Source organism: Etheostoma spectabile, chromosome 11 (genome assembly GCF_008692095.1).
Source record: "Etheostoma spectabile isolate EspeVRDwgs_2016 chromosome 11, UIUC_Espe_1.0, whole genome shotgun sequence".
Taxonomy (NCBI): Eukaryota; Metazoa; Chordata; class Actinopteri; order Perciformes; family Percidae; genus Etheostoma; species Etheostoma spectabile.
In genome coordinates, this window is record NC_045743.1 from 10,847,762 (window position 1) to 10,871,451 (window position 23,690).

The 23,690-nt window shown below is 39.4% G+C and overlaps 2 protein-coding genes across 5 annotated transcripts; one reads left to right on the forward strand and one right to left on the reverse strand.

Moving 5' to 3' along the window:
• Positions 1-1,736: 1,736 nt before the first annotated feature.
• On the forward strand, positions 1,737-11,634 carry nme9 (NME/NM23 family member 9). Of its 2 annotated transcripts, none has more exons than XM_032529060.1 (17): positions 1,737-2,074; positions 2,155-2,212; positions 2,482-2,585; positions 2,742-2,813; positions 3,264-3,380; positions 4,249-4,333; positions 4,456-4,538; positions 4,624-4,716; positions 5,249-5,403; positions 5,734-5,930; positions 6,337-6,481; positions 6,552-6,659; positions 7,152-7,303; positions 7,411-7,555; positions 8,489-8,751; positions 8,955-9,048; positions 11,262-11,367. In XM_032529060.1, exons 1-17 carry the CDS (start codon positions 2,042-2,044, stop codon positions 11,263-11,265), a joined length of 1,908 nt encoding a protein of 635 aa, XP_032384951.1. In that variant the 5' UTR covers positions 1,737-2,041; the 3' UTR covers positions 11,266-11,367. The 2 variants fall into 2 exon arrangements, with proteins under 2 accessions (XP_032384951.1, XP_032384950.1); XM_032529059.1 differs by having other exon boundaries at positions 1,738-2,074; positions 8,955-9,038; positions 11,262-11,634.
• A 480-nt stretch (positions 11,635-12,114) lies between these two features.
• smarcal1 (SWI/SNF related, matrix associated, actin dependent regulator of chromatin, subfamily a-like 1) lies at positions 12,115-23,453 on the reverse strand. 3 transcript variants are annotated; one of them, XM_032529051.1, is made up of 18 exons: positions 23,177-23,453; positions 22,686-22,886; positions 22,246-22,600; positions 21,698-21,748; positions 21,304-21,564; positions 21,144-21,194; positions 20,875-21,058; positions 20,467-20,617; positions 17,998-18,159; positions 17,818-17,883; positions 16,479-16,619; positions 15,470-15,688; positions 14,824-14,894; positions 14,508-14,610; positions 13,786-13,968; positions 13,057-13,157; positions 12,739-12,835; positions 12,115-12,585 (listed from the first exon to the last, which is right to left on the reverse strand). In XM_032529051.1, exons 1-18 carry the CDS (start codon positions 23,207-23,209, stop codon positions 12,469-12,471), a joined length of 2,547 nt encoding a protein of 848 aa, XP_032384942.1. In that variant the 5' UTR covers positions 23,210-23,453; the 3' UTR covers positions 12,115-12,468. The 3 variants fall into 3 exon arrangements, with proteins under 3 accessions (XP_032384942.1, XP_032384941.1, XP_032384943.1); XM_032529050.1 differs by having other exon boundaries at positions 22,686-23,452; XM_032529052.1 differs by lacking the exon at positions 15,470-15,688 and having other exon boundaries at positions 22,686-23,452.
• Between the last annotated feature and the right edge of the window lie 237 nt (positions 23,454-23,690).

Here is a 23,690-nt window from a genome sequence, read left to right on the forward strand (position 1 = left end):
AAACCAACTGCAGGGCTGTTGCCAAGAGCATAAAGGACGCTGCTATTCGAGTGTCTCATTTAATGATTCTCTTTCTCGCTCACTGTTGCAACGCACTCTGATTTGTCCTTTTACAAAATTACTCTAATTGTTCGGCTGATTTTTTTCTGGTGGAGCTGAACCACTTAAGTGCAAGCAGCTCATTCAAATTCATGCAGGAAAAGCATGCAGAAGTGGCCTGATCTCTTTAAAGGACCTATTTCACTATTAAATTAAATGTTTCAGTTGGAGGGAAACCTATTTGAGGTGTCAGGATAGCACTGAGTGAGGGAGTATGAGAGTTTCAACACCCAAGAGAAGACGGAGGTTGCTCCTATAGTGTGTTTTTTGGATGAAATTGCCTAAATAACTTCAATACACTACTATAGCACTTGTAACAACACAAACTAGCAGACATCACACATAGTGCTTTCTTTAGTAGCTCAACATGTTCAAAATTGTAATGGTAATTTGATGTGGCCTTGATCAAGACTGGGCAGCGATTAGGGCTGCGCAAAGACTGTAAAAAAAAGTTGCATAACACTTTATTTTGCTGTATATCAGGAGTATGAATGAAATACCAGTACAACTACAAAAAGGTATGACTAAGGAAGAAGGCAAGACAAACAAAACTGTTTCAAAAGCTCATTGTGATTGTGATTGCTCATTGTGTTTTATTTCTCTTGATACTGTAAGCATTATTAAATAAATATGTGCTTAAAGGGGTATTCAAGTGATTTAGTATTGCACTTCCATAAAGTTTAGGGGCATGCAGGAGAAAAGAGAATAGTCAAAGTTGATGAAGCAAGGGTGAGATAACAAGCTCTAAAATGCTGGATCCTAAACTTACAATAATGTAACTCTATGGTAACTTTCACTTGAAGGTAAGTTTTCAGGGGAATTCAATACACACTATACTCACTAAAATACTCAATTTGCCTATCAAATTTTTAAATTCAGTGTGAAATAAACTTGTACTTAAGTATATTCCAGCTAATTTGGCTGCATGAAATAACTGTAAATTAACTCAAGTGTGGTCTTAAAGCCCCTGTTGCAGGTTTAATTTTCCAACAAATTTGTACAATTTGCATGTTGGTAATAAACATTTAACTGTACAAGCATGCACACACACTCACCCCATAAAAGAGAAAGGTGGGCTCACATTTCCCTCGATACTTCTCCAAAGCATCAATGTTGTCTGCCTCGGCCTGCACCACACACACACACACACACACACACACACCACACACACACACACACACACACACACACACACACACACACACATATCTTTACATATCTTGAATGCTTTTTGTACCCAACAGTTGTACCCAACAGTGGTGGTTAATCTGCAATACGGCCTTTAAGTGTGAACTAATTACAAAAGTTATAGAGACTTGATCATTTGTTGATGAGGAGCAACAGGAATCCATGATAGTCCTGCATTAAATCATCTTGATATATGCATTAGTTAAAAACATATGCACATAGTATATGATTTGTACAATTTTTATAAAGCGTTGACGCATAATCTTGCCCCAAAGAACAAACACATAATTTATGCAAGAATTTTAAAAAACTCGAGCCGAACAGGGATAAATGTAACAAAGAGGTTTTGTTTCCTGTAACGTTCCAGGGATAGTTTTGTAACAGCGACCCATGGGGGCGGTTGAAATAGAGAAGAATCATTGTAGCTCCCATCTGATTAGTTTAATGGCACACGGCAGTCAACATCAGCTCAGCTGCGTGGCATTAAGGAAATACGACCTGGTTTGGTGCTAATTAATAGCGACGCCGACAAGACAATCTTACGTAGGTTACTGTCAGATGACAGATCCCCGGTGAGATGGCTCCGGAGCCGGAAAGCGCCGTTGCTTAGCAACCAAGGGTCCAAACAAGCGCGAGCTGCATCTGAGAAGTTTAATTACGTGATCAGAAACTCGGCATACTTCATATTAATTAAACCTATCTTTAAAATATCGCTTTGCTCTTTAAGATATAACCATTTAATTTGACCAAGCAAATGGCAGGCAAGAAGAAAGAAGCGAGTCTGCAGGTTGGACAACAATGTCGTTTGTTATGTTAACATAAGTCTTTATGAAGCCCTGATATTAATTCGTTGTTTTTTTTGCCCAGGCTTCTGTCACAAACCAAGAGCAGTGGGAGGAGATGCTTGCAACCAAAGGCTTAACAGGTAAGAATTTTAAAAGTAAAAGAATTGCTGATATGTCAAATAACAAAAAAAAAAAGTTAAAAGTGAATACAAACCGCCACAACACTAAGCATCTGTTCAATTAGCTACTGTTGTAACGTTATAGGTGTAACTTTAAATAAACAGTATGTGTGAATGACCTGAGTTTAATTTATTGTATGCTGCTGCCCCACTGTGTTCATTGGGATAACTGCACATTAAATGCTTGTACCACTCTTCCTCACACTCACACATACACACACTGTCTATAGTTGTAGATGTGTACCAACAGTGGTGTGGTCCCTGTCGAGCTGTGGTTAGTCTCCTACGAAAAATAAAGAACGAACTGGGTGATGACCTATTACATTTTGCCACAGTAAGCCCCAAGTAAACTTCAAATGTTAAGAATTTAAATTCAAACCAAAATTTGTGAGGTAGCAACCTTAAACTTGTATTTGTGTGTGTGTGTGTGTGTGTGTGTGTGTGTGTGTGTGTGTGTGTGTGTGTGTGTGTGTGTGTGTGTGTGGTGCAGGCCGAGGCAGACAACATTGATGCTTTGGAGAAGTATCGAGGGAAATGTGAGCCCACCTTTCTCTTTTATGGGGTGAGTGTGTGTGCATGCTTGTACAGTAAATGTGTGTGCGTGTGTTAATGATTCATTTTACATCAGCAATCAGCTATGTGTGTTTTGCCTTTTTGACCTTTGTATACAATTTCTGTCTTAATAATTTCACTCTGTGGTTATTTCTATATTTTATTTTTCATTTTATCCTGACTCTATCATGCTCAGAGGTGTGATGTAGGGGAGGAAATATGGCCATAAATAGAGCTACAATCTCTCTATTGGTGATGCAATTTACTGCCCGTTATTTCATTTGGGTTATTAATCCTGTTTTATCAGAATTCTCATCCTTGAACCTATTTTGTTGTTGTTGCAGACTTTTTAGCTGGGCCTGCTGTAGTCAAAGCATATCTGTATGTCGCTGCTTGTTAAGTTAAATATGATATAAAGAATGGTTGAAAATACAAAAAGGTCTATGTGTTGAATGAACAGGGTGGGGAGCTGGTGGCTGTGCTGCGAGGGGCCAACGCACCTCTTCTTCAGAGGATGATTGTGGAGGAACTGGCCAAGGAGAAATCGGTTCTGGAGCAAGGTGGTGAACGCAAAGTGGTGAGCAGTAAGATACTCGGCACACAGGACAGTTATCCCTTCATACATATGCTCATTTTAGAGCTGAACAATAGTTCTATCTCACAGCCGTTTGATTTGTCGTAGTAGGGAATGCAGGTGTTACTAATAACACCAGCAATGTAAGTCATGACAATTTTGGCAGGATTAGGCTCCTGAAGGAGCTAAATGAAATTCAGCCGTCATTGATTGTATTATTTACACCTGTACTTTTGCTACTGTAACATGTAAAAATGTATTGCTGTATAAAAGGCCCATTAGTTAATTATGTTATCCATAAGTTAATCGGCTAACTACTCAGGCCAGGGATAATTGTTTTTTGCATTTTATTATGTTGTAGAACAAATTTATACAAAAACGGAACCAAAAGACAACAAACTCAAGTCAAAAACACCCACTCTGATACACCCCCGTTGGTAGAGTAGCAAATAGTTGTCCATGCATGGCAAGATGTTCTGTATAGACAACCACAGTACTAGATTGCAGTGGAGTCCATCTGTTTACTGATAAATGGACCCAATTTTCAAGCAAAAATGTTAAACATGGTCTGGTTGCAGATTCTCAAATGTGACCATTTACTGCTTTTCTTGTCTTGAAAGAAAAGGAACTTTCTTTGGACTGTTGGTGGAACAAAACGTAAAAAGAAATCACCATGGGTTTCCGGGATGGACATTTTTAAACCCTACAATTACAGAAAATTACTGGGATATTAATCAATATTAGTACTAGTTAGTAATATCAGCAGTTGCAGCTGTATTTTATTCATTCAAGAAAGTAGGTATGCAAATGTTTGTACACACCCATGTTTGAGGGATTCAGTGTTTTTATTTGGTTTTGTTGTGTCCGTCAGGTTGAAGATGATGGTCTGGTGGATGGTGAGAAGAAAGACGAGGAAGAGACACCACAGGAGTCAGAAAATGAAGAAAGCATAATTGGTAATGTGTAAAAAAATGTTGTTACTGTGATTACCATAGTCATTTACCAGCATCATCATGATTCCGTTTACCATTTAACCTGCATTACCGTTCATCACTCAAGCGGTTCTTTTCTCTTGTAGTTCCTGCCGGTAAATCCTACACAGTTGGCATCATCAAACCAGATGCTGTTGCTCACGGCAAGGCAAATGAGATCATTATGAAGGTACACAGAGACTTACACTGACAAGATTGTCTCAAACCTTCCTGCTGACATTAGTTCATTCTCCTGACATTACTCCCCTGGCTAGATCCAAGACGCTGGGTTTGATATCCTGGCCCACGAGGAACGCACGCTAACTGAGGTTGAGGCTCAGGATTTTTACCAGCACAAAGCAAAAGAGGTATGGTGAAAATAACTAACAAGATGTAAGATAAAGCATTTGACAGATACAGAAACACTAATTGGCATACTAGTCAAACTGCTGATCAGTTTAGTGTATGTTTTTGTGGTTAGTTCGGGGCAATTTAAATTCTGAGTCAACATTCTAATGGGAGACCAAAAATCATTTCAATTAGTTTGCAATACATCACACTTCCATCTGCATTTTTGCACAGAGCTCAAAATAGATCTGCTGTGTAAGCAACTTTTTTTGCTTATTCCTGCTGTTTGTGATAAGTCTAAAAGATTAGAGATTCAGAAATACAAAACATGTGAGGAAAGGTGGCTAGGTGAAGCAATAATGTTGATGAAATAATACAGTAGGATGGTATGAACCTTTTAAAAATAAATCCGTACTAATTTATTCTTCTCTTTGTCACCTTGTAAATCTAAGCTCTGATTTAACACTTAAAAAGATTTGTTTCTAGTTTAATGTGTTCACTGTACATATGTGTATGCTCTTGTTTCTTTGTGTGTGTGATGGGGGTTTGTAGGCTTGCTTTGAGGACTTGGTGCAGTTTATGTCCAGTGGTCCATCCCGTGTTCTGGTAATCTCTCAGGTTGAGGGCTCAACTAATGTGGTGCCAGCATGGCGTGAGTTCATTGGCCCAGCAGACATAGAGGAAGCCAGGAGAAATAAACCAGAAAGGTTAGTTACTGAAATTACACATATGCTACATTCAGAAAAAGAGTTGAGAAAACAACAATGGAATTTAAACTGTAAGATACAGTATGATGAAAAGATCATTCTTGTGTCTTTATATATAAGAACACATGTTAATAGCATAGACATTTGTTGACGCACCATTTATTTCAACAGTGTGAAACAATCTCAGGCTTAAGTCTGGGAAAGCAAATGGACAGCACTTTCTCGCCTGTTCCGTCAGACACACCCAAACATTATGCCTCTCTCTGGTTGAGCACCAGCTGAGTAACCATCTGCTTTCCTCTCCTTTCTCCCCCCCTTGGTTTCCTGCAGCTTGCGGGCACAATACGGCACACAGACACTGTTCAACGCAGTGCACGGTAGTGAGAACAGCGACCAGGCCAGCAGGGAGCTTGCCTTCTTCTTCCCCAACTTTAGGACAGCCTCAATAACAGAGCAGGATGGGGAGGAAGCGCATGTGGAGAGGACACTGGCTCTTATCCGGCCTGACGTTGCCAGAGAAAACAGAGGTGGGGCTTGTGCCAATTACACAAGCACAAGTACACATGCAAAGGTGGTTCATGTTGACATGGTGGGACTGCTTCTAGATTCCCACAACAAAGGTGTAAAATAACAAATGCAGTTTAGATTTTTTTGTAATTGATCACTGCAAACCAATGTGTCACACTTTCAAAGTACAATATGTCAATATATCTATATTAAAACTATAAAAGATGCCAGTTTATTAGGTACAACTAGCTAAAACTAATGCAGTCTAATACAATGCAATACATAAACACTGCTAAAACAGTTTTTGAACATTATAACTTTCATGAAGGTAGCAATTCTTGCAGACATGTTGTAGTAGACCACATTAGCTAGCTGTACCTAACAAACTGGCAAATGAGTGTATATTGTATATCTATTGTTCTGCAGAGGAGATCTTGGCTCAAATCCACAAGTCAGGCTTCATCGTGGCTCTCCAAAGAGAAGTGATGTTGACAGAGGAGCAAGTCAGACAGTTTTACTTCCAACATGTTGAGGAGGACTACTTCCCTGCATTGCTCCGAAGCATGACCAGGTAACTATTACATGCTCTACAAAAATCTAAAGAGAAGAATGTTACTGCAAGTTTACATTTATATTTCCAGTGGGCCAGTGCTAGCTTTGGCTCTGGCGAGAACGGGGGCTGTCCTTCATTGGAAGAACATCATTGGTCCTTCTGACGTTAATAAAGCCAGAGAGAAGAGTCCTGAATGGTAAGTGATGTGTGGCTCAATTTTTTTACACAGTTAAAAAGAGGTCACTGTGGAATAAATAGCAAAGTTTGAGTTTCACTGTTATTAAAAATGTGTGATTAAAGAGAGAGAATGCTTCCCATCCTACAATCACACAGAGAGAAATCAACTAGATGAAAGTTTATTGTCCGACAGTTTCCGACAGAACTTTGTCTCTAAAATGTATCTTTGTCGTGTGACTGCACTACTTGTAGTGTCATTCAGCCTATGATGCACAATGTTCACTCCAGTTTAAGGGAATTCTTAAAGGCAGTCTCAAAGTTATAGAAAATCACTAGCAGTAGAAGCAGACAATGCAGGATGAGCCAAAGTGAGAAAAAAGTACAATACATTACACTACTTTGTCCAAAAATAATTCCTAGAAAACCATTAAATATTAGCTATTAGATATAGATGGTACATAACAGTCTAATCATACCTGTAAAGATGACTTATGTATCCCTCATCACTCAGTCTAAGGGCCCAGTTTGCTGTGGAGAACGAGCCTATCAACCAACTGCATGGCAGTGAAAACCATGAAGAGGCAGAGCGAGAGATCAACTTCTTCTTCCCTAAACAGCAAACACTGGCAGTGATCAAACCTGATGCCATGGAGGAATACAGAGGTCCTGTCTGGTCATTTTAAACAATGTAAAAATGCACTTGTGTTTGTATAGATGTGCACAAATAATCATATAATCTTCATAATGTAGTTTCTATTCACTCTTAACAGAGAAAATTTTGGATAAGATCAGAGACAGTGGTTTCTCTGTAACGCAGCTAAAGGAGATGGTGCTATCGAGGGAGATGGCTGAGGAGTTTTACAAAGAGCACAGAGAGAAGCCTTTCTTCAACCAACTGGTGGAATTCATGTGTCGGTAAGTCAATACCTGTCCTGAACACAGCCAAAGGAGAAGAGCAAAGTGACGGCAGCAGACCTGCCCTAATTCCTGTTGCTGCTGGAAGTTCTAACAGCACTTTGTACAGTAATCTTAGCTGTTTAAAATCAAGGCAGCCTCAAGCAAGTGGCTAGGAAGTCCATCTCAATTTCATTCTTTGTTCCACCGCACATCAAGGTTTTAGAGTTATCTTCCGCTCCGATTAGTCCCTTCACTTGGTTGTTACACAACTGCTCGGATACAATGGCCAGAGAGATGTGTGAAGCTGGGAACTTTGTCTTGAAAAATTTACTTTACTGTAGTTACATTTGTGAAATTTGTGTTCTTAACTAAGATAACTAAGCTACCACTTTACATCCTACAATGTACTGTATTTAAGGATTAACTTAACCCCAGGCTGAAGAGCAGTGTTTTTTTGCTACCCTTAATAGAAGATGTCCTGTTGTTGCTGTTGACAATTTAATTGCATTATCTGTAATAGAATTTCAGTGTAAAACTTGTCTTTTGTCATGTGTGTTAATGTGTTGCTACATTTATATCTAAAGCATCAATGACCACACTGTAGTAGACAGTTGAACATAGATGCTATGGACCAAAATTAATTAATTAAATTAATTAACAAACACACAAAATAAGAAGGTGGGCCGGTGCATCACTCTTTCAGTCTAAGTTTGAAAGGTGTTGAATACACTGACAGTGAATGGGTAAGGTTCATCAATCATACAGTATGTGTCAGCAATCACTGGTCATACTAGTCAAGCATGTATCATGAGTATTTCATGATTCAACACAATATATTTGCAGCAGCACAGTCCTCTGAATGAATAGTCAGGCTTCACTAGGAATGTCTTAAAATGAAATTGATATTACACAAAATTCTGTTATATGAACATCCTGTCATTGTTTCTTCAGGGGGCCATGTATGATGCTCGTCCTGACCAAGGAAAATGCAGTGGAGGAGTGGAGGGCCACTATGGGCCCCGCAGACCCTGATGAAGCTAAGGTGACATCCCCAAACTCTCTGAGGGCCCGCTTTGCCTCCGACATCCTCCACAACTCAGTCCACGGCTCCTCCAGTGAGCAGCATGCAGAGGAGAAGATCCGTTTTATCTTTGGTGACATCGGCTCAGAGGCAGAGCTCACCGATGATGGAGAGACTGACACAACCATTTTAGGTAATCATATGACATGTGACATTTCCATCTGGCACGCTATCTTGTTTCAAATAAATAAAAGAAGATTAAAAATGTACAGTTTTCATTAGTTTTTATAGCCTATTTCTGCTAGAAACAATATTTCATGCAGCTATATTTCTCATGGTTGAAAAGTAAAATACTGTAAACTTGAGACTTCAAATAAAGATACATTTTATTTGCAGCAAAAGCCCAAGACTATTCTGCTGATGAAAACACAGGAATGGCAAGATCTTTAACTGAAGAACTGTCCAATGACCATAATGAAGGTATGAGTAAGTGAGTAAATGATTAAGTGAGTAAATTAGAAGAAAGTTTTCATTGACATGTTAGCTGTCCCAATGCAAGAACTTGATCCTTCAATGTCTGCATTTGTAGACTGAATACGTCATAAACAAACAACGGCTCATGTAGGCACACACAACCAGTTTAAATTTCTTTACACCCCCGGCCCTTAGTAGCCAACAATCCCATCTGCACCAGTCAGTTTGAGCACAAGCAATCCTCATCAGTTTTGTAAGTTATTGGTCATCAGTCAGCAGTAAATAAGACCAATGAAAAAGCCTCTGCAAGATGTAAATAATGGAAACTAGACAACACAGCTACTTTTGTTTTTTGTTCATGCTAGACTTGCACTTGGGGAGGAGATGAGGGTTTGGCCCGACCTTCTCTGTGTTATCAGCATCTTTCAAAGGAGCCAGCTCCTGAACTGGGACACTGCAATTACTGCAATACTTCTTGGGAAGTGAGAGTAGCTAGCAAGTCAATACGTCTCTCATCTGACAATTCAGATAGCTTCCATGAGCTGAATGGGGCATCTCTTCTGATTCAGATTAAAATGAGGCCATGGATCTTCATAATGTTACTAACATCAGCTGAAACGGAGATGTAAACTGCTCTTCCAGTCTCTTTGGCAAGTACAGTGAAGTAAATCATGACCAGTTGCATTGTGGATGAAATTAATAGGTTTACATGACGTACAGTGGGGTTTGAAAGTTTGGGCACCCCAGGTAAAAATGTATATTAATGTGCATAAAGAAGCCAAGAAAAGATGTAAAAATCTCCAAAATACATCAAATGACAGATTAGACATTTGTATAATTTGTCACAACAAGTTAGATTTTATTTCCATCATTTACACTTTCAAAATAACAGAAAACAAAAAAATGGCGTCTGCAAAAGTTTGGGCACCCTGCAGAGTTAATACCTTGTACTGCCCCCTTTGGCAAGTATCACAGCTTGGAAACTGTTCTTGTAGCCAGCCAAGAGTCTTTCAATTCATGTTTGAGGTATCTTTGCCCATTTGTCCTTAAAAAAGTCTTCCAGTTCTTTGAGATTTCTGGGCTGTCTGTCACGCACTGCTCTTTAAAGGTCTATCCATAGTTTTTCAGTTATGTTAAAGTCAGGAGATTGTGAAGGCCATGGAAAAACCTTCAGTCTATGCCTCTTGATGTAATCCACCTTGGTATTTGAGGTGTGTTTAGGATCATTATCCATTTGTAGACGCCATCCTCTCTTTAACTTCAGCTATTTCACAGATGGCATTAAGTTAGCATCCAAAATTTGCTGAAATTTTATTTAATCCATTTTTCCTTCTACTCGTGAAATGTTCCCTGTGCCACTAGCTGCAATATAACCCCAAAGCATGATTGATCCACCCCCATGCTTAACAGTTGGACAGGGGTTCTTTTCATTAAATTCTGTGCCCTTTCTTCTCCAAATGTACCTCTGCTCAATCCTGTCAAAAGGTTTTTTTTTAACCTCATCGCTCCACAGAACTTGTTCCCATAATGCATCAGGCTTGTCTATATATTCATTTGTAAACTTCAAATGCTGATATTTGTGGTGAGGACGTAGAAGAGGTTTTCTTCCGATGACTCTTCCATGAAAACCATATCTGTACACGTATCTCTTTATAGTGGAATGGTGTACCACAACTCCAGTGTCTGCCAGGTCTTTCTGGATGGATCGTGCAGTCAAACGTGGGTTTTAACTTGCTTTTCTCACAATCCTGCAAGCTGTTCGCTCTATTTTTTTTTGGTCTTCCAGATCTTGCTTCAACTTCCACTGTTCCTGAGGACTGCCATTTCTTAGTTAGGGTTAGGTCTCAACTTTCCAAAGGGGGGCAGTGCATGCTATGAACTCTGCAGGGAGCCCAAACTTTTGCAGACGCCATTTTTTTGTTTGTTATTTTGAATGTGTAAATGATGAAAATAAAATCTAACTTTTTGTGACATACAAATGCCTAATCTGCCATTTGATGCCTTTTGGAGATTTTTTCCATCTTTTCTTGGCTTCTTTATGCACATTATACAAATTTTTACCTAGGGTGCCCAAACTTTTGCACCCCTGTACCTCTGCTCTGGGAGTCCTGCGGCTGACAAATTTTAACAATAATACAGTTTTATTGGTTGCAGGTTCTTTCTGTCTAGGAAATTAATTGGTGGTTATCATTCAGAAGACTGAAGCTAATTTTCCGCTTTAATTTACAGGTGACCCACATAATTTGAATCCTTGCAGCCCACAGACAGAAGGAAGTGACAATCCAGACCACTCAAATTGAATCAGCACCCTTACTTGTTTCTCTTGCGTATTTTGTAACATTATAGAAAAATTCAATATCTGGCAATCCTCCTTAAATCATGAAATAAACAAGATGTTTTATAGACACGTAGGTGGTGACTACATATTACTTAAAGGGAGTACTTGCAAACCTATTGAGTTCTGTAATACTGCTGACAGCAGTTGACAGTCTATAAGCTTTCTTGGCTTACAACAGCAGCTGTAAACTCCAGACTAAGACCAGGAACATATAGTCGCCACAAAGCAATTGATCACTTCAAAAGAAGCCTTTAGCTGAATCTAGCCAAGAATCTATTAATTTTACTACCATACTACTATGCTGTAATTAGGCTTGCATGTGTTTCCTTGTACAATTGAGGATAATACTAGTGTCAATGTGACTACTGTATGTGAGAATGCTAACAATATCAAGTCATAAAATACACCACAAAGTTGTTATTAGCAACTCGCTGGTAGATCAATGGGTACCGGGGTTTATGAGGAAAAACCTGAGTAACTGTTACTATCTATCAAGATATAGATATAGACATCAGACATTTATTTATTTTTCTCTTAGTAACAAAAAATGTATAAGTTTGTATATTTCACATCTATTAATATCACTGAAGCATTGTATGGAAGCCCATTTCCACCAGTAAAAGAAAAAAAACAAGTTTAAAAACTTATGTAAGTCCTTATGAGAAATATTCTCAAAATAATGACTTAGTATCTCAAAATAATGGGAAACTTTCTAAAAGTAACACAGGCCTATGCAATTTAAGAATTTTTTTGTACTTTTAGATACTTATTTTAAGAATTTTTTAAATACTATGTCATTATGTTTGAGTGTTTCTTATTATTTTGAGATACTAAGTAATTATTTCAATTCAAGTAAGTCATTTTTTGAGAAAGTTTCTAATTATAATAACTTACAGAATCGGAAATATGCTTCCATATATTTGTAAGCTTTTAAAAAGAAAATGCATTTAGTCATGATAGGCAAAAAAACTGGGACTTTCAAAACAATATAATATAATTTGTCAACAAGGAAATGTTCTGTCATCTGCTGAAATAATCTTTGATGCTCCTTTTGCTGTGGCTTTTTCCAACCACACCATGGTGTTGACAAGAACTGTTTTAAGGCGGGGTGTCCTCCCAATGGTTCACAGCCTCCAATAAGATGACTTCATCTATGTCGTCATCTGCAGTGAAAGACCTCTGGAACATCTCCATGATGCTCCTCTGGTTAGGGTCCTGAACAAACCCAAATAATCAGGTGTATATGACATCTGCTTTAATTTAGCTAAGTCAGTTCTGTTGTACAGTGTAGCCTCATGTTAATGTTTCATCTATTTAAAAACTGTAAACAAGCTTATACATGTATTTATATACAGATGGAAAGCTTACCTTAGAGTGGAAGCTGGCATTCACCGCTTTGTCTGAGAGGTTTGACTCAGACAGACCAACTTGCTCCAAGACATTCATTTTTTCCTGGATCATTGGCCTGGATAAATAAAGAGAAACATCTTTATACTAATAGCGCAGATACAATACAATTCACTGCTTGTCACAATATGCATATCAGACAACCCACATTAACTTGAACCCCTACTGTTACAGTTTTGGCTCAGTGGTGAAAGACTGATGAATACTGGAGTAAAAAAAGCTAAAATAAGTTTTAATATTAGTGTGATTTGGTCATTTTGACCACTGATTGACACATACCACAGGTGATCATCAGCTGTTCCCTTGGCAACCAGGTAGTGAATGTTTACATTGCTGGTTTGTCCAATACGGTGCACCCTATCCTCTGCCTGAACAAGAATCTGCAGGGGAAAAAAAAAAGAGCATTTGAGCATTTTTCAGGCTTGAAGCAGCCAAAAGCACTAATAGGATTCCTCATGGCTTTGGTTACTGGCACAGAGGTGAAGTACAGGAATCACTTTATAATGAATTAAGCCTTTTTTCAGATTTGTTCCCCTTTACTCCCCAATTTTAGAATGCCCTTTTTGATTGTACTGTGATGGTCACATCTCTCTCACTGCAAACTCCACTGTTAGCATAAAGTGGGAAATTCCCATGATGTCTGGATGAAAAAAAAGCAGCTAAAAAAGTAAAATTCAATCCCAATGTACGTATATGAACACAAGGACAGCACTATCCTCCCTTGTTCCCTCATTTCCAGCCTTCTAGCAGGTTTTAAAAGTTTTCTACAATTCACTACCAAAGGTTACATTTACATTAATTTACCCACCTGAGGAATACAAGATAGATTGATACAAGATCTGTTTAGGTCACCCCCAACTCCTCATGAGAAAATTCTGTCTCTTTGCACTTTTTACTTTCTTTCAAAATTGAGTCCCAAATGAAAATACTACAAAATAAAATGTGTTCCTAATAAAGTAGTCACAATGAGTACACACTATTTTGTGACAATAATTTTCCATGGCTTACCCCGGGGTTCCAGAAAAGCTCAGCGAAGACCACCAGGTCAGCAGAGTGCAGGGTGAGACCCATGTTAGCTGCAGTGATGGACAGCACAGCCACACAGGTCTTAGTCGAGTACTGGAACTTCTCACACAGCTGTTGCCTTTCAGCTGAAGGAGTGGACCCATCAATACGGATGTGACTGACATTCTGTATGAGAAATTAAACAGCCAGAATGGATTTGAGTAGTGGGCCAATACAAATCAACAACCCTTCTTTGTTAAACTTATAATAACAAAAAGTAGTAGTAGTACTAAGCTCAAATGTGCTGCACACACTTGTTCCCTGCAGCTACCAATAAGAGTGTAACTCCCACAAAAGAGCCAGTCTGGTTTTAAAAAAAAAAAAGGACTCTATGTCAAAATTACATTCGAGTTGGACGGTATCCAAATTTTGATACCGTTAACCCTCCTCCCTATTTTACCACGGTATACGGTATTACCGCAACTAAAAAGGATCATGTAAGGCTCAGACGGCGTCACCAAACTGTTGGCTTGTGCCTACACCGTTCAGAAACTGAAGACCAAACACTAATACTGAAACACCTCTCCCTTCTCATTAGGTTGGAACCCCAAATGCTGCCAAACTGCAGAAGTTGTGTTCTTCTTTGATACCAGGTCACTCGGTGCGCGACTTGCCATCTTGTTTGAGCCATTTTGTCCAGTCTGTTATCAGTACATCTGACTCACCTTTTTTACTAGTTCGGTGACGATATGATCCAGGACTAACTTATGATGGGCAAACACTAGAAACCTCTCCCTCCCACACTCCAGCATGTCTGTGATGTACTCCCTGGCAGTGACAGAAACAACATAGCTCTGTTTCAACAAAAGCAGTGAAATATTCAGTCCTTTGAGTATTTATTAAAACTCTTATCTTAAATCCAGTGCAGTCACAATGGCTTGACAAAAGGTTCAGATCCATTTTACATTTTAATTTCAGAGCTCATCACATCTGAGCTGATTTGACATGCTGATCTCAGACCATTAGAGGGTCTGTACTTACATAATGGCTTGCAGCTTGGCTTCAGCTGTGTGGTTATAAAAGATGAGCAGGGCTTCCTTCTCTTTCCTTTTCTGAAAAAAGCACAAGATAAGAACAGACAAGAAGTTCTGATTGATGATTTGATAAGACTGCCATTAGTGTGTGCAGTGTGAGGATTAACAATCACGCTAAGCTACATTCTCCCATCAGAATGTATAAATACTTAAAATAAGACTTGCTGAAGTATTCAGGGACGGTTTTAAAGCATTTGTGTTTGCTAACGGCCTGAAAAGGACTCCCTCACGTGAAGAGGACAGAACCAATACATGTAACTTTCTTGGGCTAAACAAAGGTTATGGTTAGGGTAACCAAAGGGTATTGGATAATTTACAAGATTTTTGATAATTTCTGCCAACTTGACATATTAGTCTTACAGGATCTTACTATTTTCTGTAATTCACTTTTCTTTCAATGTGTCATTTTGTCCAATTTAACCATTTTATGGAAGGAGTGATCCATTTTGCACTCATTTCTAAAATGGGAAGGCTGTAAATTTCAGCAGAGCCTAGTTTCTTAAGGTTTATGAATACTTCCATTTAAAAATCAAAAACAAATTTTGTGTCTTTTCTAGCTTTTCCCGGGACTGTGATAAACATTTGTAACTTACATTGCTCTGTTCACTGGCCAACTGCTTGGCAGCAGCTGACAGAGCAGCTTTTATGCGGGTGTTGATCCCATCTATGGTCACAGTGACGACCTTGCGTTGTTTAGCGGGAAGCTGGGAGAGGACGTCGCACTTAAGGCGGCGCAACATCAGACACTCCTCCAGCAACAGCTTCAACTCCCCAAGGTTAGATGAGCCTGAGTAGTCCCACCCCCAAGGCAACTAGAGAGGAAGGAGATAGGTGAGAGGAATTTAGTAAAATAATAGAAGATGTCGGGATAAAAGAAAGGAGCCAACATACGTATATGAGGCTCAAGAGCAGGTAGCAATACCCTTGGAGTGTCCAACGTCAAAGTTCTTGATAATCATACACAGGGATTAGATTTAATGCAACGCCAGCCAGAGACTGAAAAGACCGAAAAGCTCAGGTTTCGTCATAGAAATTAAACTGGGTTAACTCCAGCTGGTCAGAGTCTCTAGGGGGATACCATATTAATGTGACTTCAATGGTAGAAATCATTTTCCAGAGCAAAGCAAAACCTCCACAATCTTCAAAATGAGTCATGACCAAATTAAGTATATGTAATTGGCCTTTAAATCACATAACGTGTTCCCTACTTGAATACACCAAAATGAATTAAGGAGATTAGGTGGCAAGAGTAGAGCAACACAAGGAGAAGCGTGGAGATAAAAAAAGAAAATCAGTGGAAGAATCTGCTGAAACCCCAAAATCTGATTCTTTGTATACACTGTTCACCAACATACCCTGACTTAAAATTTCAACTTTATAATCATACTGTTCTCAGCAGACCTGTCAAATTGTCCCACCCCAGTGCAAATACTGGACATCTCAGTCAAGGATCTGTAGCCTATAAATATGAGTGAGGCGGATAAATAAATATTCACTAAAGAAACACCTAAAACCTTCTATGTTCTCTGAGGTGTACTAGAATTACAGCACAACAGTATTAAGCATCATACTTGGACAGACAATTGTTGAGGCTTAAGCAACCTGTGTGGCATTGCAGTAGCGCATCCCAAACTCATGGAAGCGAGGGAAGAGTGTAGGTCTGACTGCCAGAATCTGGGTGTAGAGCTCAGAGGGTCTGGACATTGCAGGGGTCCCAGACAGAAGAATCACTCTCTTTGCTGCCTGAGGATTAAAAAACAACTCTGATCAGAGCACTGCGGAGGGAGTCTAGCTGACAAAGCAAAAATTCAAACCAACAACTAGCCAAATGCTGCAATGTTTTGGCTTCAACGGATTTGTGGATCTATGTTACCACGCAACATACATATACAAAACAATTTCTCCTCTCAAATACAGTAACACAGGGAAAACTGTCCAATAGTACAGGGATCCTATCGGAACCTGTGGCAGATGGTTGAAATGGTTATTTAACATTTTTGAAAACATGTAGTGCAACAACTGTCTTACAAGATTTTGTGTTGAGCGGTTGAATACCAACTTGAATTACTTGGCCCAAAGATCAGTAATAATGACCATATAAATTACATGTATACTCACATGCTCTATAATACAGTGCTTGGCATGTAGCTGAAATAACTGTTCTGTTGCTCAACTGATGACCATTGAAAATGATGCTTACTTTGGAATGGATTGTGGGTACATTTTGGTATATTTGCAAACTTACTGTAACTGCAGGGTCCAGCCTATGTTGTTTAAGGCTATGATAGCCAGTTGTATGTGAATCTGGATCTTGTCCTAAGAGTTTTAATGAATTATCTGGATAATTTTACTTGCACCACCTGGAACCCCCACAAATCTGATTTGTGACCTAATGTTAGAGCTGGGCGATATATAGAAAATTAAATATCACAATACGTTTGACCAAACACATCGATGTTGATATTGCAGCGATATTGTTGAGTTGACTATTGGTGCTTTCACAAAATATTTACACAATGAGAGTTTAGATAAATAATCATCAATAATGTGGAAATAATGACTAAGTGGGTAAAGGCAAATAATAGAACATCTAAAACCATCTGGTCAGTTCAGAAAATGACATCAATTTACTGTCATGTAGCCTTTAAAACCAGGAAAAGAAAACACTTTTGTCATATCACAATACGATATGCAAAACTCAAGACGATATCTAGCTTCATATATCAATGTTGATATGATAGATAAATTGCCCAGTCCTACCTAATGTAAAGGGTTCCCAGGTTTTACCAAGCAAGGTTATACCTTGCCACCATATGAATCTGCTTCTTCAAACAGACAGGTTCATGTCACTAAAAAGTGAAAATATAACCTCTTTGGTGTATGTCACAAAATGAGTCCAAATCCAAATAAAACATGAAATAAACAAGAGAAGAATAACCACCTTCAGCAGAGGCAAGGCTGCTTTACAACGAGCAGTCTTCATGTTCTTCAGAAAGTGAGACTCATCCTGCACAAAATGACAAAATCAAATATTTTGTCTATAAGATACAGTAATTCCTTTTTAAGGCAAAAAAAAACCCAGCCATTTCTAAACACTGCACAGTTCAATCACACAGCTAACCATGATGAGAACATTGAAGGAGTTCCCTGGCTGCTGCTTGTCCATCCTGCTCAGCAGATCGTAGCTGATGATGTTGACCAAACCAGAACGCAGATTGTCTCTGGCCTTCACCACCACGTTGATGCGGTCCGGACTCAGGGAGGGGAGCCAGCGTCTGAAGGCCTACAGGCATAGATACGTACTCATATCCAGTAAGTCAGAGATGCAGAGTGAAACTAAATTGTAGAACTGTAAAGATGCATTGATTAGTCGTCAACTATTAAATTACTCGCCAACTGTCAAATATCGCCAAAAATAATCGATTAAATCAGTTCGAGTCATTTTTTATGAAGAAAAAAAAAAAAGGTAAATAAAATGTTAGTTTCTTCACTCCTCTGAATAGTTGAGTTGTGGACAAAACAAAACATTTTAGTATGTCATCTTGGACTTTGGAAAACACTGATCAACATTTTCCACCATTACTCACATTTTATAGACCGAACAACTAATTGATTAATTAGGCTGAAAAATCCAAAGATTTTGACAATAAATATAATCATTAGCTGCAGCCCTACAGAGTTCCTCAGAATAACAGAACTGGTGTTCAGGAAGTACTTTTACCACTGTGAAAAAAAAGTCAGAGTCGGAAATTTTTAATGGCCACCATAGAAAAATTCAATACTTTTGTGACTGACTGCTCCTTATCACTTACAATTTATTCTATTATACAATTTATTACTATCACAGTGTTCCCATTTGGAAACCAACCAACCATGTAGTTAAGAAAAATATCCCCTGTGGCCCAAATGTTTCTGACAGTCCACTTATCCTTGCTTTTCATTCGCCTGTCAACCTGGCTTAAACTCATTAAGTTATAGCTCCTATGTTGTGCAATAGATGTGGCCAACTGCACAAGACAAACAGTGCAGATAAAAGCCGAGCCAGACGAGTAAGTGTCCTTTAATGGGCCAACATCATGCGACTAAACCCTCCTCTGCGATTCCAACCCCTGATTGGCGGGACTGTGTTTGATCCAAAATATCTATTTAGAGAGCCGGTTGTCTTTTCTTGTTAACAGACAGAAGGCCAAGTAAAGCTCTTCTCAAAATGTGCCACTACTGCAGCCTGGAGATGCTGCTGTGAGTTAAGCAGAGAAGAGATGCAACCAAACATGACACACTCAGAGAAAAGGGAAACCTGAGATGAAATTTGAATATATTGAAATTGTGAAAGGAAAACAGGGACAAAGAGGTGGTAATTTCAATTTCAATGTCAATGTGTGCGCTTCATAATGGCCTTGTGGTCAAACACAAGTCTACCTTTCTTCTGTGAGATCAAATTAAAAGGCAGAAAAAACAACATCTAAAATTATATGCAAAGTAGGCCTGCACGAGATTGGCTAAAAAAAAGAAGAAATTTTTGCTTGATTTTTACAAGATGACATAAATAGCTCTATTTAGAAATACTAAATCATTCTCAACTACTTGGGTGATTTTGTTGGGGAGTGCATCTACATAGAAAATAAAAAAAACAAAATGTTCTTATGTGAACCAGTCTTTGTTGAACTTTAATGCTTCACAAACACCAAAGCCAGTAAGTGCTGTGACTACTCTTCTGAAGCAATTTTGGAGAGGGAAATTAGGTAGAAATACGCTGGTTGACTGACATGACACCATTGTATTAATATAATACTATCAATCCAGGCTAAAGTGAATGATATTAATAATACATGCATGTTGCTTCCTCTAAATTTCCGGTTGTAGTCGACTAGCGAGTCCTTCTTTGGTTGTTTCATAAATTGATCCACATAGATTGTGATTGGTGGTTGGCTGTGCATTTAAAGCCTGTGGTTTATTTATATATATATATATATATATATATAATATATTTTTTTTTCTCTCTTGAAGCTTCATTTTCCTATGGCTCTTTGTATTTTTGCTTATTTATAGCTAATGTACTTGCACTTAGATTGAAAGCACTAAATTGGAAGTCGCTTTGGATAAAAGCGTCAGCTAAATTACATGTAATGTAAAACATGTATAGTTCAAGCTATATCAGCAATATCAGGTGAAGCAGATCTTTATGAATAAAATAATTCCATGAAGTAGCCAAATAAATAAACTGTTCACATCTCCATTATAAACCAATGCTTCGAAATCCAAATTATCATTTGCCCCCATGAGATAAAGGAAGCACAAAATTCAATACTGCCATCTCCCCTACTGAAGATAAGGGACCTACAGAGTACAAGCAGTCCTTGGGGAACAGTATTAACATTCTTCAGATGCAAATGAGCTTTAGCAGAAAAAACAGCATTATAATGTGTAAGCAAGAGCTTTTGGCAAAAGAGATTCAAAGAATATCCTTAAGAGGGTGCCTGCTGACTTAATGCAGACCGATAATGACACCATTAAATGGAAATAAAGTGATAAACTAACATCTACCAAGTAATGTACCATTTTTCTTCTAACACGCAGAATGCTTTTTTACCTCGGCCCAGGTGAATCGCACAGAGGAGGGAGCCACCACCAGCAAGGGCCACTCGGACCTGTAGTAGGCTGCTATACAGATGGCCTGCACCGTCTTTCCCAGACCCATGTCATCTGCCAGGAGGAGACGGCCTTGTTTAGACACCGCAAAACTACAGGGACACAGAGAGGTGCTAAAAATTAAAACCTACAGCAGGACAGTGAGTGGAAATCACTCTAATCCAACCTTATATCTGCAAACTTGAAGCCACAGCACAGAGCAATGGCACAATAATATTTGTTTATTATGATATTATCTCTTAATTTTATTAAAAGACTGGTAAATTATAGACAAATAGCTGTTTCCTTATATTAAGTTATTGGCTACACCATGCAGAATGAGCACTAATGGCTGCCCAAAGGCACCTACTTGACTCCTTCCCTCTGGAAGGGCATAAGGCTGCAGGTGAGCGAGGGGTCGATGGTGGAGAGGTCTGCTTCGGGGACGGCTAAAGACCTGGCTTCAGTCCCGTCAAACCTGGAAGAGAAAGCCTGGACTACTGCCCTAGGCAGAGGCTCCACCTCCACTGCTGCTATCCCACTGAGGAGATCCACTGGGTATGAAACACAGCCCAGTCAGACAAGATGGCAAATATAACAGAGACAAAGCAAGTAAATAAAGCAAATGCGGTTACTCACAGAGTTTCTTGTAATCCTCAATTGAAAAGCTCCACTTTCTTGTTTTCATGTCTGACACAACAAGTAAATAACAGATCCTGTATCAGAAGTCATAAAATGCAGATACAACATAACAAAAGATTGTCAGGAAGACAAAAAAAAGTTAATTGCATAATTTTACCATAGTTCTTTGTTGGCATCTGCTTGAATGCTGCAATGATGTCGACATGGTAACCGACGTTAACCTCAAACTTTGTCGGAGACACCAGGACGCACTGGCCCTGCACAGTGGCTCCAGGTTTCTGCCAGCCATTGCACAGCTTCAGCAGCGCCCCCAGTGTCGCACCGTCACAAGCTCGGCCAGTGGCAGCTGCGACGTCCACTGGCTCCATTCCCTCCAGAGGCCTCAAAGACACAGAGGCAATAGCAGCTGCTTCCACCACTGCAACACAGGGTAAAGACAGAGGACATGCAGCAGCAGCCCAAAGAAAATTCTGTCATGCCTTTAATTTAGGCTACTACAGTGAGGAAAAATGAAGTGCATGTTCCCATGAATATTGCCCTTATGTTCAGACTTAGCTGGTGATAGTCCTCCAGGCTGAAGTTCCACATCTTTGTGGCAGGGTCTAAGACAGAACAGAATACTTTATTATTGTAAAAGACAGTACAGACATTGAGATGGACTTTCAAAACCAGACAAAAATCCCTAAATGTTGGAATTTGGTGTTCCTATTTAGAAAATCGATATTGGGTGGGATAAAAGATTTGAGTATCTGGCCTCTTAAAAACTAATACGGTTTGATACAAAGCCTTATTTGGTGCAGAATGGTGCATAACCATCGTCTATTGAGTTGTCGTTTTTTTTTGGTGTGATGCAAATACATAAATTACTCGATCAGCTCAAGAATGTTGACAGTTTTTGTTGTCTGTTTGTCTTGATATTGTTTTTGAATATCTTTCTCAATTTTCAGACACTGATAGGGTTTATGGTTAATTACTCTAAAAGAAAATGTTGCTCATGTATTTATGATCTAGTGTTTGCCATATTTGTGGTGGGATGGAAAAAGTATTGAGCATCAAGACTCAGCTGCAAAACAACATAGTTTCACAGGCCCATACTAACCATAGTTCTTTGAGGGGATGGATTTAAAAACAGCAATCAGCTCTGTGTGGTACCCCACTTCTACTCTGAAGCGGCCCTCTGTGTGAGCTGCACATTTTCCTCTTACAGAGATGACAGGCTTTTTTGCAGGTACAGCATTCAAAGTTGATGAGTTGAAGGGCAGCTGTGCCACAGGACTTTGGACAGGTTTACTAGTTTGCTTGTAGAATGGGCCTACTGCACCACCAGAGCTATTAGAGGGGAGGTTAGGTTTGGGGCGAACAGGCTGTGGCACACCAAAGTTTCCTCCACTAGACACAACAGGGCTGCTCACATGCTGATTTCTTGTGTGAGGAAGTGGGTCAATGACTTTTATCTACAAGCAAAGACAAGATATTGGCAAATAAGTTGTTATTTTCCTTCAAGCAATGCATAATTAAACAGTACAGCACCGATCTTACCTGTCTCGTAGAAGCAGAGTCACTCTGGTAGATTTGGTTGCTAGTAGCAGATAACTGCTGCTGCTGCTGCTGCTTTGGGCCTTGCTTGTAGTTATTGAAGCTAGGTGAGTCTTGTTTGAAGGGCGGGACAAACCGTTTTGGTGCAGAAGCTGTGTGTTGAGCCAGGGTAGCAGGATCCGAAGCAACGCTCTGTTTAGAGGTCTGGGTATCGCTGCTAATGGTCTGTCCAAGTCTTTGGGCTCTTCTCTCCAAAGCCCTCCGTCTGTTTTCCTCAATCTTTCGCTGCTGCTCTGCAGTCAGCTGAGTAGACATGATGAACTTTTCTGCAACTAACGTTACTCGCTAACGTTACCTCAGAGTCATTCACAAATTTATATGATTATCTGTCACACTCCGAGCTGGCCTAACATCTAGTTACCTACAAGCAAGTGATCCCTCCATCTGGACTAACGTCAGCAGTACAATTACCGTTATCCTAAACGTCCGTCAACTTGTAACGTTACTGTAGCCTCTCCTGCTAACATCCACTTTGCCAGCTAACGTTGCTAGCGTGGTGGCGTCAGTAAACCAACTTAAGCATGGCAATTAATAGACAGCACTTTTAGAAATAAATGAGCATTCATTCGTGGAACAGCAGATGATGAACAACCGTTTGATCTAAAGACGGCAAAAGTTGTAAAGTTTGTACGAACGAAGCAGGGCGAAACAGCTTAAGCTAATTGACAATTTGCAAGCCGATGGTCTGCCGCGCAGGAAGTGACGTATAAAAACATGAGGCACGTGGAGGGAGAAGCCCCTGACTGCAGACCCGCAGACACGTTGAGGGGCGGGGTTAAACGTTTAACCCCGCCCCTCAACGTTTAACCCCTTTAAACTCTCCAGCATTTGACCCTGTCATTTCATCGCAATATCAGAGTGAATTTAGAGTATGCACCCACGCTTCGGACAGCCCTTTTTAGTCAATAAATAATGGAAGTAAGTGTGACTTTTATAGTTGTTTGGTTT